Genomic DNA, 13837 nt, shown 5'->3' with positions numbered 1-13837 from the left:
GTATCTACCACTGTAAACTGTTGTGAAAAATAAATATGTTACTCTATGGAAAGTATTGGTACAAAGCTTGGCAGACAGTAAGTGCTATATAAATGTATGCTGCTGTTTATTGTTACTATCTGTGAAGGGATCAGGCAGCTTTCCTGGACAGCTTGGTGGACAGTGTAAGGGTTTGCTCTCAGACTTACATCTCCATGTTTTCCTATAATTATCCCCACAGCAGCCAGCTCTCTGCTCCTTGGAGGTGATGAACAGCCCAGCAGAGAAAGTATTCGTCTTGGGGTGCCGCCAGGCCTGGTTCCATTTCTGGCTCCTGGGAACTTGGGCCAGTTACTCCCCCTGTCTGAATGGCTCCTGTCTGCAAGATGGGTCCACAGATGCGTGCCCACCTCATGGGGTTGTGTGGGAAGTAAATGAGTCTGTACTGGCAGCCAGCACCAGTGCTCTGCATGTGGTAGCCTCTGATGTTCTAAAAATGTTCACACCTGTGATTAGGCCAAGAGCTTTCTGCCTCAGGATGTTAGTGGCACCACATCTCATAATCAGATGTTCTTCTATGGTGCTTTGATTTTTTTGCTCCTCCTCCACAGGATAACTTAACCCCATTTTACAGGTGAGAAACTGAGGCCCAGATGGAACACCATTGCCTGAGCATGGAGCACAGCGGTCATGTCCTGGTCACTAGAGGTCCCTCTTGCCTAGAGCCAGGAGTGAGGCTCTGTCAGGGAGACTCCCTTCCACTCTCACTGGGTGGGGCTGTGGCAAGAGCTGAGCAAGGGTACTTAGTAGAGTGGCACCCCAAAACCTGGAGCCTGGCCTTGAGTGCCCCAGCCCTTACATTTGAGCTTCTGGGTCCAGGCTGCTCAGCCTGTTAGCTCACCAGAATCTCCGGAGCTCTGTGGGGCCAGCCACCCACATGGCCACAGAGAAGAGAGGGCTGCCTGCTGCAGGGCCCTGGAACCAGAGGGTCCCACTGCAGGGAGGCTTTGCGTAGGATTCTCTGCGCTCCAGAGGATTCCTGCGTTTCGACAGACACCTCATTATCCCGGTCCCAGCCTCTGTAATCACACAGGCCCACGCCCAGCAGCCATCCCAGGGCCAGGAAATCACTCCCCTCCCCTCCCCCGCCTTCCGCCCACGGCTGCTGATCCAGCGGCGCCTGCAGCACTCGGGTGGACCTCCTGCCTGCCTAACGGTTCTCTCTCCTCTGGTTCTCCTCTCCTGCTGCTTGCTCTCTCGGGGGACTCTGAAGTGTGGCTGTCCAGCTGGGCTGAGTCTCCCAAGAAGGACGTGACAGGTACTGCCCGGTGTGCATGTGCCTGCGTGCATGTGAACCTGTGGGTCCCAGCGCGCATGCTCCGGAGCCGGTGGCCGCGGGCTCCTTTCCGCTTGTTTCCCTGTGACTTGCGGCAGCCCTTTGTCGGCATGCAGGGCATCTGGCACTCACCGTGCCCTCTGCCTGCCAGGCTACCCCTTTTTCATTCTCAGATCCAGCCTTGAAGCCCTTTGTGGGGTGCTGACCACGCAGCACAGCTATGAGCAGATGTGCTCTGGCCACAGGGTGTGTGGGTTTGAAGCCCGGCTCTGCCACGTCCTGGCTGAGCCGCCTGGAGCGGCTTGCGCAACCCCTCTGAGGGGGTGTAATGCTACGTTGGGGATCCTGACACACAGAAAGCGCTCGGGCGGTGGTGGGCTACCGTTCTCTTTGGCATTATCTCATTGGCTGACCCTGTGAATGTGGGGCAGGCCAGGCAAAGGTGACTGGTCTCACTTCAGGTGGTTAAACCAAGGCAGGGAGCTGAGGTCCTTGTGCCAAGCCGGTTTCCAGAGATCTCAGTGGGGAACTGGTGATTTGGGGTAGGGGGTGGGGCTGTCTTGTGACTGTGACCCAGGGTGGGTCACAGCTCCCAGGACCCAGCAATACAGATATTGAAGCTGCCGCTAGCCTGGGGGTTTTCAAGGCTTTGGCCCGCTGGCCTACATGGCCCTCAGGGACAGGGGCCTTGGCCTGTGTCTGGGTAGAACTGGGCCATGGGTCAGGGACTTGACTTTAGCCTTTGGTCTTGCTAGACAATGTCAAGAAAAAAAAAAGAAAAAACAAACAAACAAAAAAAACACCCGAACATCAGGATTTTCAGTGCCTGGACAGAGATGATCAAGGGAAGGATGGGATTTCCAGAATGGTCTTCCATGGGGCCCCTTCATTTCTAAGAGCAGAGATGCAGGCTGGGGTCTTGGAGGGAAAGCAGAAGGGTCGAGGGTCAGAGGGGGCGGGGCTGGCTCCAGGGCTTAAAGCCCAGGCCCCAGCCCTCCCTACCACAGCTGTTGGCAGGGAATGGGAGGCCGAAGTCCTGGGAGAGGGGCCAGGAGAAGAGGAGGCAGTGGTGGTGGTGGGGGGGCTGCTTCCCTTGCAATCATCCTTCTGGTGTTCCCTGTGACGAGGGGCTGGGGCCTGAGCTAATCACTGGGCGCCTGTCCCTTTTTCCCCTCTGCATGAGCCAGTGAGCCACTTGGCCCACAGCGATACATTTTATTCACCAAACGTATAGCTGAGAGACCAGCAGCCCCAATGCAGCCTGGGAGAGGCTTGTGAGGGGCTGGAGGGGCTGGAGGGGCCTTGGTGGCATGCCCAGGATTGGGAGAGTGATAGGGATCCTGGGGCAGAGGCCACCACATGACCTGTCTTCTCAGGAGGAGCCCTGCTGCTTGGAGCCAGAGACCCAGGAGAGGCAGTTTGGCTGAGGGGAGTCCAGTGTTGGGGTCTCAGGCAAGTCACCAGGTTTCTCTGGGCTTTGGTGTCTCAAAAGTCTTGAGAAGTTGTTGGAGAAGTCTTGAGACAGGAAACTCAGAGGTGACTGGTTGGTGCTAAAGATGCTAATAGATAAGGGTCTGGGGGCTGCTTAGTCTGGCATCCCCCCCGGAGTGGGCCCAGGGAGCTCTGGTCTGGCTCTTTCCCGCTGGCAAGTGCTGGCTGCCTGCCTGGAGGTGGGTATGGGAGAGGCATGTTGCAGAGACACAGCCCTACAGTTTACATCAGACTTTAACCCCCGTAACTTCACTCCATGCTCAGAGCAGCCACGAGGTTCTGCTTTTTTTCCCCTGTGTGCAGATGAGGAAGCTACATCTCAGAGAGGTTAAGTGTCCTCCCCAGGATAGAGCAAGTAAAGGTAAAGCAGGACTGGACCTGACCCTCAGCTCCTAAGCTTTTGCATGGATGAATCTCATAATGATTTTGTCCCATCCTATGGCACCTGTCCTAGGGTGTCACCACTCATCATGGAGACTGTGGAATGAAGCACACAGTCTGGTTGGGCATCCATGCCCAACACAAAAATCCAGGAGAGAACAGGAGGGGGCACCATGGCTAGGGTGATGGGGGAGCCTTCTGCAGGGGCAGAAATGTTAGGGGAGAATTGGGTTTGGCAAAGAGAAGGGAAGGCATTCCAGGCAAGGGCAGGGGCTGCAGCAAAGGCTAAGAAAGTCAGATCTTGCATAAAACTTTGTCATTGGCACGCAGTAGGTGCTCAATGCATGTGTTTTGAATCATGAATATTTCATGAAAGCATGCAGGGCGTCAAGGAACTTGAGCTTAGATTGCAAGAAAGATTGGGCTTGAATCCAGCCTTTATTCTGTAGGTAACAGGGAGCCACTGAAGATGCCGGAGCACGGGACTGACTTGGCAGAGGCCTAGTTTAGAAGTTTTAAGTTGGCAGTCAGGATTGACCAGGAGCCAGGGTTCCATCCAGGTGGGTGTTGGAGAAACACAGGTGTGAGGCAAGGGAAGGACAGGGATCCAGGGACCCCCGGAGCCCCAGCAGATCCAGCACAAGGTCTGCCTCTGAATGAGGCTCTGCGAAGTCCCCTTCCAACCTGGGGAAGGCTCTGCTCTCTACAAGGGGTCCAGCCCTCCTCCTTGCTTCTGCCAAACGCTTTTCATCTGAACACCAGAGGCTCCCTCCTCTGCCCCTCCCTTCCCTTCTCTTGGGCAGACTCCTCCAGCCCCCAATTTTCCAAGCTTTGGCTGGGAGGGGATCCAGAGCCGCCTCTGGGATGACATCACTGCCCACCAGCTGCCTGGCCCACCGAGCAGCAGTTTCTCATCTGGATACCTGGTCCTGGCACCTCCCAGCACACCCGCCATCCTGGCCCCAGGGCAGTGCTTCATAGTGACGCCCTAAGAGGCAGATGCCAGAGAGGGTAAACTGGGTGCCTGTGTTGGGGGAGGGGTGGGCAGCAGGAAGGATAAGTTGTCTTTCTGTGTGTCTGTCCCACAACCTAAGGAGTGGCCTCCAGGAAAAGCTACAGCCCGTCTGAGTTCTGTAGCGCTGGCCGGCATTCTCTTCACCTCCCTACCTGTGTCCCAGAGTGTGGGCCTTCAGAAGACTCCAGACCAATTTTCCAGAGGCTGGGGGGAGGGGCCAGGGAGTAGATTTTCCTCCACCTTGGAAATCTTGCCTCAAATTTTTCTTGGCGTGGATCAAAATGAGCTGATGGGATCCACTTGCCAGCACCTCCTCTTTGCTCCAGCATTCTCTGGCCACAAATCGGGAGCTCCTCTTTGCCTCAGTTTCCCCAGCTCCCCCTTCTCTCTTCCAGTTCCATTGTCTAGTTTTCCCCTGTTCAGCATGTAAGGCTGGGATCGGCTCAACAACACCAGATCCCTCTGTCCTGTGTCTTGCCAGATCATTCACTTCACACAGAGTGTCCACCACCTAATGGGTCCTTGGGTCTGCCCAACAGAGGCAGCAAGAATCCCACACTACAGTCTTTCTTAGACACCACCTGTATGCCAGGGTGTCTGGGGATAGAGTGAGACGGGACTCTTCCCTGGAGACCAGGTACCTGGCACCCCATTGGCCATGTAAGGTGCCGAAATGTGAAGGTCAGCTGGACTTGGGTGCAGCTGTGGGACTTTAGGAAAATCACTTCCCTTCCTGAGACTCAGTTTGCCCATATGTAAAATGGGGCTACAGCAATGCCTACTGCATAAGGCTGTCACGGGGATTAAATGAGACAGCACAGGACTGCAGTGGGGCACTTTACGGAGGACTGACCCTGAAGAAGCCTCAACGGAGGTCTGCTGTTACTGGTAGAATTGGGGCGCTCCCAGGACTTGGAAGCTGATGTCCCTTGGGGACACAGTGGGGGACATCTGTTCGCCTAGTGCTGCTGCTGTCCTGCTGGCAGGGCAGGCACAGAAGCTGGCAGCATCTGAGTGCAGGGGCGGAGCCGGCCTGCTGCCCAGCTGTTGGTTGCATTTCTGCCTGAAATACAATCCGCCTGTGGAGGGGCTGCCTGGGGCTGCATGTACACACTCATGTGGCACACCTCAGCAGGGGCGGGGTCCCTTCTGGGTCTCCAAAGAGTCCTGCTGGGGCCGCAGGGCCCACACTATATGTTAGAAAGCCGCCAGGGCAGTGGGTTTCTATCCCCCACCAGGAGGGCCAGCCTTGGGGTTTCCCAGAGTTCTGTGGCCGGTGCCCCCTGCCTAGGCTGCCCAACAAAAATCTAAGCAGTGCTTCTCATTCCTGGCTGCACCCCAGAACATGGGGCATTATGGGGTGTCTACAAAATACTTGTTCCTGGGTTCTGACCACCTGAACCTGGACCTTTGAAGCTGGTGTTTTTAAACAGCTCCTCAGGTGATTCAGTGCCACCAAGTTGAGGATCACTGTAGTCAAAGAATGACATGTATGGAAACAGACATCAGGTGGTTCTGTAATGGAAAGAGAGATGGACTTGAACCTAAAAACACTGGGGAATTTGGTTCTCTCCATACCAGCGGTGGGAACTGGGGTGAGTCTTTTGCTCTCTCTGAGCCTCTGATTAGTTTGTAAAATGGGGAAAGAGGGCTGTTGTGAGGTGCTGGCACATAAGTCAGGCTCAGGAGTGTAGGGCCTGTGGCCGTGGGTTGAGGCACCAAGGGGCTGAGAGGAGATCCTCAGCTATTTCTGCAGCCAGGCCAATGGAACCCCGGCCTCCAGGGAGATTGGCAGGCATGCTGTTTTGTTTTTGAGACAGGGTCTCACTACGTTTCCCAGGCTGGCCTCAAACCCCTGGGCTCTAGTGATCCCCCTGCCTCAGCCTCCCAGGTTCTGGGGTTACAGGGCACTACCCCAACTGACTGGCAGGCGGACAGTTTAAGAAGTGTACTTAGGAATTTTATTTGGCCTGGGAGTGGGCTGGGAAGGTTTTCCCGAAGGAGGGCTCTAGCCAATCTTTGGCTTGTGAGTTTTTTTCACTCCTATCAGGGCACGTGACATCCTGGATGTTGGAGAGTGCAATAGTTGAAGTGCAAAGAGGTTTGCACAGGATGTCACATCTGCACAGCCAGGGAGCTGAGATGGGTACCCAGGCTGTCCACCTTCCAGTGGGGTGCTTGATGAATGTCCCACTGGTGTAGTGGCCAAGGAGGACAGAGAATTTGCTCTTGGGAGCCTGGGCCTCACCTGCCCTCCCTGTGCTATGTCCCCTCAGGCTCCTGAAACTGCTGGTGAGGGTGGCAGGAGGGTGGTAGAGGATGAGCACCCTGAAGCCCCGCACTTCAGGGCACAGGGAGACTGAGTCCACCCCTGTGTGGGGAGAGGACGGCAGCCAGGTCCACTGAGGTCCTTCTGGACGCGGGCAGGGCAAGCTGCCTGGGGCTGGTCGTCTGTGCCCGTCCCTTGGCGAGCCAGAGGGGCAGGAATGGAGCCGAACTTGAGGAAAAGTTGGCGGGGGGTGGGCTGGGCTCTCCAGCGCTGGAGCTGGGACTTTCTTCTTGGGTTTCAAGTAAACAGTCTGAGCCCTCCTCCTCCCCTGCCTCCACCCCCAGCTCCTCATTCGATGGGTCTCATGTGTTTCTATTTAAGGGTTGCAAGTAAACCCCACTGATTGGCGGCCTCAAACCCTCTGGACTCCTCGCTGGGCCTGGGCTGTGGAGAAGTCTCTCCCGCTCTCTCCCTCTCCCGCCCGAGGGGAGCAGGGCTGCCTTTTCTCTCTGGGTTTACAGGGCTTGGGGCAGAGGCAGGGCCTCCTCCTCCTCCTCCTCCCTCTCCTCTTTCTCCCTCCTGCGCTCTGGCCTCAGCCCTCATGGGCCGCCCACCCGCCCCCTGGGGCCCTCCACACACCCCTGCTGGCCCCAGCGTCTGGACAGACCACTTGGGCCCCAGGCCGCTCCCTCAGCTCCCCAATGCTGGGCTGTGACTTAACTCTTCTCAGCAGAAGCCCTTTTCCTCAATATCCTTGGCCTCCGTCTCTGTCCGCCTCTGTCTCTGTCCTCCCCCTCTTCCTCCCCCTGTCCCCTGGCTCCCCATGTCCCCCGGTCCCCGCAGTGTAGCGGGCCAGTGTGGAGCCTTGCTATATGGCCTGTCCTTGGGGCCCGGAGAGCTGCGAGCCCTGGCTGCAGGCAGCCCCTCGGAGCAGCACTGGCGACCGAGCAGCCTCCCCCGAGGCTGATGGACAGGGGGCGCCCCGGCCGCGGGGCCATGGCCGGCCGCTGGCTCACCGCGTGCTTTCTGCCCTCGCCAGGTGCCGACACCAACGCCGAGCCCATGATCCTGGAACAGTACGTGGTGGTGTCCAACTATAAGAAGCAAGAGAACTCAGAGCTGAGCCTCCAGGCCGGGGAGGTGGTGGATGTCATCGAGAAGAACGAGAGCGGTGAGTGCCCGGCCATCCGGCTGTCCACTCAGGGCCCCGGCCTGGCTCCCGGGCCTGGCTGGGTTTTGTTCCCCTCCTCCTCCCCCACCTCTGCAGCTATACGTTATTTCCATCTGGCAGGGAGAGGCCAAGGAGTCTGAAGTTCCCCCTGTTGGTTTGGGCTGCAGGCCAGCAACTTGCCTGGTGGTGGAAGAATGTCTCCCTGGCTCGGGGGTAATTAACCGGCTTGTGTGAATGCAAGGCCAGGGTGGCAGCCATGGGCATAACTGTTCAGCCCCTGCCCACGGACCCCATGCCATCTGAGGCCCCTGGGGAAGGTGGCTTCAGGCTCAGCAGTGTCCAGCCGTGGCTTTCCCTGTTGGGGCCATATTCTAAGCCAGGGTCCTGGAAGGATCCGGAGAACTCAGCCAGCTGGTTGGGAAAGCAGGCCGTGACATCACTGTGGGTCCAGAGTCCCTAAGGAAGGACCGGGCCTGTGGGAGTTGGCTGGAGTCTGGTTGGTGAACTGACTGCCCGCTGTCGAGCTAGAGGCTGGGGACCTGGGAAGAGAGCCTTGAGGGAGGCACCCAGGTCCTACAGCACTCTGTCTTTGGAAGCTGACGTAGGGGCCGTATCTGTGGCAATCTGGGGACTGCTGGCTCCAAGGTTCTTGTAGAGTGGACCAAAGTCCCTTGGTGTCTTTGGTAGCAGGTGGAAAAAGGAGATCCTGAGTGTGTCAGTTTCGAGTTGTGGGCCTGTGGGCCCCTGCAGGGACCGGGATGGGCCTTAGACCCAACGCTTCTACTGGCAGAGCCCCACAGCCTGCTGGGGGGCATTGGACTGCTTGCTGGGCATCTTGTTTCAGTTTCATTTTGCACCGGGGAGGCCCCTGTGTGCAGGAGCTTCCCTGGACTGTATTTCATGGACACTCCCAGAGGGGAGGGGCCTGTTCTCTCTTCCCTGTCTCTTTCCGGGTCCCAAAAGGAACACAAACCAACTTTTTTTTTTTTCCTTCCTTTTGGTGCTGGGATTGAACCCAGGGCCTCATGCCTGCCAGGCAAGTCATCTATCACTGAGCCACATCCCAACCCAAGGAAGCCAAAGGACTACTAGTCCATTCTGTAGACAGAGTGACTGAGGTACAGAGGTGGGGGGTGGGGAGTCTTCTGAGACCCAAAGTAAAACTAGAATGATCCTGCGCCCCTGATTCTTGTGCCTCTGGGTGGCAGGTAGCTGCAGAGAGGCTGGGGAAATCCAGCAGGCCTCCTGGGGGAGGCAGGCCCAGGCTCCTGTGCAGGAGGCACTTTTAACTCCTGCCTCAGAATGTGCTCCCTGAGAACAGACCTCCAAGGCTTGGGCCCTTCACAGACTGTTCCCCTCTCAGAGAGGTCGGGCTCTGTCCTCATGCCTGGAGCCATGGCCAGGGTGGTTGGCAGTGACACTGCACACCTGGCAGAACCACGTTTCTAATGCGAGGTTTGACCCTTCACTTCCAGGAACCACCACAGTGGTCCCTTCCTCAACAGCTTTGCCCTCAGCCTCTGTCCCATCGCCAACCCCACCATCCTGCTCCCTAGGGAAGTTGGCATTGCCGTGGGGTCTCTGGAATGGGAGATGCCAGGAGAAGGGGTATTTGCTTGTTTGGGGGTTTACACCTCAAAAAGACGGGCCCATTTCTCTGTACAAGGTCAGTTCTTCCTAGAGGTTCTCTCCTCACCTGCGCATCTCACCCACAGCCATGTAACCCTGCAGCAGCAGGAGTTGAGGAGCTCCTGGGTCTTTGGTGTCAGCCACTGGCCAGGATAGCGGAAGAGGAAGCTCCGTATGAAAGGAAGTCTGTTCTACTTTAAGATGCGTAGGGGTGTTTGTGTCTTCTCCCTTCCTATCCCACCTCCCGGAGCCTAGGAACACTTGGGAATCCTACCTGGAGGAAAGATGAATGTCTGTGTTAGACTTGGAAATGGTGCAGAGATATCTGTTCCCCATGACTCCCTATCTCCCCCTCACCCTGAGTGGCTGGAAGAGCCTGATCTGGCTCTCTCCCTGGGAGGGAGCCGCTATCCCTAGAAACAGGATTCTACCTATCACCTGCTATCTGCTTGGCTTCAGGTCCTTCTGATTCTCTGGGCTTCAGTTATCCCTTCTGTAAAATGGAGGTAGCCTTGCAGCTTCTTGAGAACAGGGGCTGGAGTAGATGACTTCCTTGAGCTCTCTCCTGGGGTGAACTGGGGGACTCAGTAGGGCCCCGATGTCAGGTGGAGAAAGCCTTGCTGTGCATAGCTTTCCTGCTTCTCTGGAAGTTTAGTGTCTTTCCCCTGGGTAGAGACAGCTGCTCAGCTGCAGATGTTTGCACAGAGAACTGGAGTGCTGTGGCCACCCATACAAACCCACCCTCTCTGTCACCATCAGAAGCCAGGAGGCCTGGAGTTTACAACCAGAGGAACTAAGTGGGTGGAAGGGAGAAAGGAAGAAGGCCAAACTGCAGATCCTGGGAGGTGGTTCCTCTGGTAGGGAAGCTGGAGGCCTGGGGTGGGGGTGGGGGGAAGCCTGTTGTACGTCCTGGGAGCTGGCTTTGGAAGGAGTGGTGAGTGAGGCTTTTGAACTCTGGAACAAAGACCCAATTGTGATGCCTTTGACCTGGGGACACGGTGGGCGAGTTGAGGCATTTCCACCAGCCATGTTGGGGCGGCAGCCCAGTCAGCACCATCCCTGCCTCCCTGGACCTCCCGCTGGGTGCCAGGTTTCTGCCTGGGTGCCTTCTCACCTAGCTGGCAGTAAAATAGAGGGTCCATAGAGGTGACCTCTGGTCCTCTGGCTGGGACCTTAGCCAGGAAGTGCTGTGCAGGTGTGGGCGTGCCAGCGCCCTGTGCTCTCATCTGTCTCAGCCCATGTGCCTGGAAGGTGATTCCAAGTCCACAAACAATGAACAATAGGTGCCAGGCCCTGCCCTTCACGGAATCATTCTACCAGAATCATGGAACAAGTCTATGTGGCCACAGGAGGCACTTTTAACTGTTTGGGGGCTGAAGTAACAAAGAGTCCAAGAGTTGATCTCTCCCTTCTACAGATCTCCTGGGAGAGGCTAAGAATGGGCTGAGCCCAGATGGCAAGTGGGCTGTGGGCCGGGGAGAGACATAAGCTAAAAGAGCCAATGCAGAACTCCCAGGACCATCCTTGCCAGAGGATGTCTCTGAGACCCTCTGCCAGCATGGTGCTCATAGACAGTAGAAATTCATATTGCTTATTGCTAGTTGATTCTTTGAACTTGGAGGCAGGTGACAGCTGAGAAGATCTCAGATGGAGGATGTTTTCCCAGCACTAAAGATAAACCCATTCCTTGGACATAGATAATCAGAAGTTACAGGTTCCCAAGAATGGAACCTGAGTAGCTTATGGAAAGCATTTTTGATCAAACAGAGCCTGGGGGGGTCCCTGCCAAGAAAGGACAATTTTGTCTCCATCCATCAACAGGGTGACATAGAGCAGAAAGATTCAACAACTTTGGTAGCTTTACCACCCTGCAGGCCAAGCAGGGCATATGGCAGCCGTTGTTGCTTTGTGGAAACCCTTCTACCCTAGACGTGAGCCGCAGTGCCTGAGATGACTCCTTTGTAGAACATTCTTGTGCCTCAAAGACCACATTGGCTTCACCCTCTAGCAGGCAGCAGCCCTAACATCTGGCAGTATGAAGGTGCCAGGGTCCTGATTTCTCTGAGTTCTGTGTTGAGCAAAACTGCTTCCAACTTTCCAGAATTGTTTTTTCCTTCTCGGGAATACAGGCCAGCACAGGAAGTGGGGAGATGAGTCAACAGAATTTTTCCTGCCTCAGCTTTCTTCCTCTGAGTCTGTTTATTTCCTGGCCACTGGCACCATATTCTGGGGGTTCTTGTACTTCTTTGAAAGCAAGACATTTTGAGCTCTTCTGGTCCCTCCACTTATTTTTACCAGTAAGAAAACAACCTTGAAAATCTTTGGTTCCTCCAAAGTCAGCGCTTTGGTCCCAACTGAGTTGTGAGCAGGGGATAGAAATGGGCTGTCTTGCTCAACAGATTATTGAAAGGTTGCAGGAAAATCTCACTGAACCCAAGGATGAGAAGTAAATCCCAGCCTCAGGAGGCTGAAATTAGGAACCAGAAAGTCTATGCAAGCCAAAAGAAGCTACTCTTGGCTCTGTCTTGGGTTCCAAATGGATTGAAAGCATAGCTGTGCTCTTCTAAGTGTAGACCAGCCTTCTTTTCTTCAGATAGCAGCTTGTTTACATGGTGTTAGCTTGTTAGCATCAGAAGCTCTATGATAGCTACCTGACAATAGCTTCTGCTTCTCTGAGCTCAAAATTTTATGCTGGAGCTGGGCAGTGACTACACCCGTAGTCTCAGCTACTTGGGAGGCAGAGGCAAGTGGATTGCTGGAGCCCATGAGTTCAACATCAGCTTGGGCACCATGGTTTGACTCCATTTCTTTTCTTTTCTTTTTTAACCGGGGATTGAACTCAACCACTGAGCCACATCCCCAGCCCTATTTTGTGTTTTATTTAGAGACAGGGTCTCACTGAGTTGCTTAGCGCCTTGCCTTTGCTGAGGCTAGCTTTGAACCCGCAATCCTCCTGCCTCAGCCTCTGGAGCCCCTGGGATTATAGGAGTGCGCCTCCATTCCGGCTTTGAGACTCCATTTCTTAAAAAGGAAAAAAAAATGAAGTTTGGATCTGATTGGTTCCCAGTCAGCCAATGAATTGGCAGACTATAGATCACATGTCCACTATGGTCCAATCAGCTATGTTCAGGAGAAGCCACCAAGAGCGTAAGCATGGCTACCTCTTCAACAACGGCTCTTGAGGGCAGGTTTTAAAGAAGAGAAATATTGGGGAGGAGGGTAAGGAATAAAAAAATGGTGGTTTCCACCATTTACTTGTTTAGCAGCTGTGTATGGTGGAAAGAGCAAAGAAACCTGAATTCAAATACTGGATTTAAGACCGAAAGCTATGGGGTGTGGATATAGCTTGCCTAGCATGCACAAAACTCTGTGTTGGATCCCTAGCACCTAAAAAACAAAAACAAACAAAAAAACTAAAATATCTAATGCTAACTATGTGATTTAAATAGGAGTTCATTTGTTTTTGCCTAGAAAAAAGGGGCAGTGATATGTACCACCTGAGCTTTTTATAAGAGTGAAATATAATGGATATAGAATTCATTAGTTTGTTCATTTATTTCATAATTTTTTAAAACTTCCTTTGTCCCCGGCCCTGTGCTGATTGGATACATACCCATAAGGTTCCTGCCTTTATGGATATTGAATACTAATTGATTTGAACATTCTGGCACTTACTCACTAAAGAACTACTTAGTTGCCAATTCAAGCTTCCAGGCTACACTGTTCTTAGAAAATGGGTGTCCCAATAAAGATAAGTATAGGCTGTTTCTAGAAAGGTAGGTTTATTGCAGTCTGCATTGCAGATACGTGAACTAGCATTCTTATCTCTGGAAGAGCCTTGAAGTAGTTTGGTTCCCATGACCAGTCTCCATTTGGAGATCCTGTCCAAACCATTAGACCTGTTTTCTGATAGCTCTTCTCTTCCTAAGTGCACCACATGTATCCCTGCTGTATCTACCTAATCAGCAATTCCCAGGTCCATTCTGGTCTGAGACCATCTCTGGTATGCCCCTTATCCACTTCACAAAGCTGGCTGGAGAGGAGACGTTAGCCTAGCAATTAAGAACATGGATTTCAAGTTAGATAAGCCAGTTTTTTGTGTTTTTTTGTTTGTTTGTTTGCTTGTTTGGTACTGGGGTTGAACACAGGGGTGCTTTACCACTGAGCGACATCCATAGCCCTTTCTATTTTTTACATTGAGACAGGGTCTTGGTAAGTTGCTGAGGCAGGCCTCAAACTTGCAATCCTGCTGTACCTCCTGAGTAGCTGGGTTACAGGCATGTGCCCCCCACACCCAGTGATAAGCCTGGTTTTAATCTTGATTTGATGACTCTAGGACAAAGTTTCCTGGGTCTCCTAAGCATCAGTTTCCTTGACTGTAAAAGGGGAATAATTGCTCCCACAACTATAGGGTTGTATATGCTGATTTAAAAGGAATTCAGTGCTTAGGGCCTGGGACACAGTAAGTACTCAATGTATGAGAGCCCTGATAAGGCCACTGGATGGGGACAGCTCTGACACAATTTCCCCAACTGCTTGAGAACTGATTGTACCCAGTGGTTCTGA

The 13837-nt window shown here is 54.0% G+C and overlaps 1 protein-coding gene across 5 annotated transcripts in view; it reads left to right on the top strand.

Annotated features, from left to right (window-relative positions):
• The window catches only part of Sh3pxd2a (SH3 and PX domains 2A), a 217898-nt gene that overhangs the window by 151420 nt on the left and 52641 nt on the right, over window positions 1-13837 (top strand). For 3 of the 5 annotated variants that reach the window (XM_046450354.2, XM_058581286.1, XM_046450356.2), the window contains one exon: window positions 7511-7642. In XM_046450354.2, coding sequence (XP_046306310.1) covers window positions 7511-7642 — 132 coding nt within the window. Of the gene's footprint in view, window positions 1-1252; window positions 1298-7510; window positions 7643-13837 lie in introns of all 5 variants that reach the window. The other 2 variants (XM_058581285.1, XM_046450358.2) reach the window with 1 other exon arrangement.

Source organism: Marmota monax, unplaced genomic scaffold, assembly GCF_021218885.2.
Source record: "Marmota monax isolate L192 unplaced genomic scaffold, Marmota_monax_Labrador192_F-V1.1 WCK01_AAM20220418_F8-fsc00004, whole genome shotgun sequence".
NCBI classification, from domain to species: Eukaryota; Metazoa; Chordata; class Mammalia; order Rodentia; family Sciuridae; genus Marmota; species Marmota monax.
This window is presented reverse-complemented; position numbering and strand designations above follow the sequence as displayed.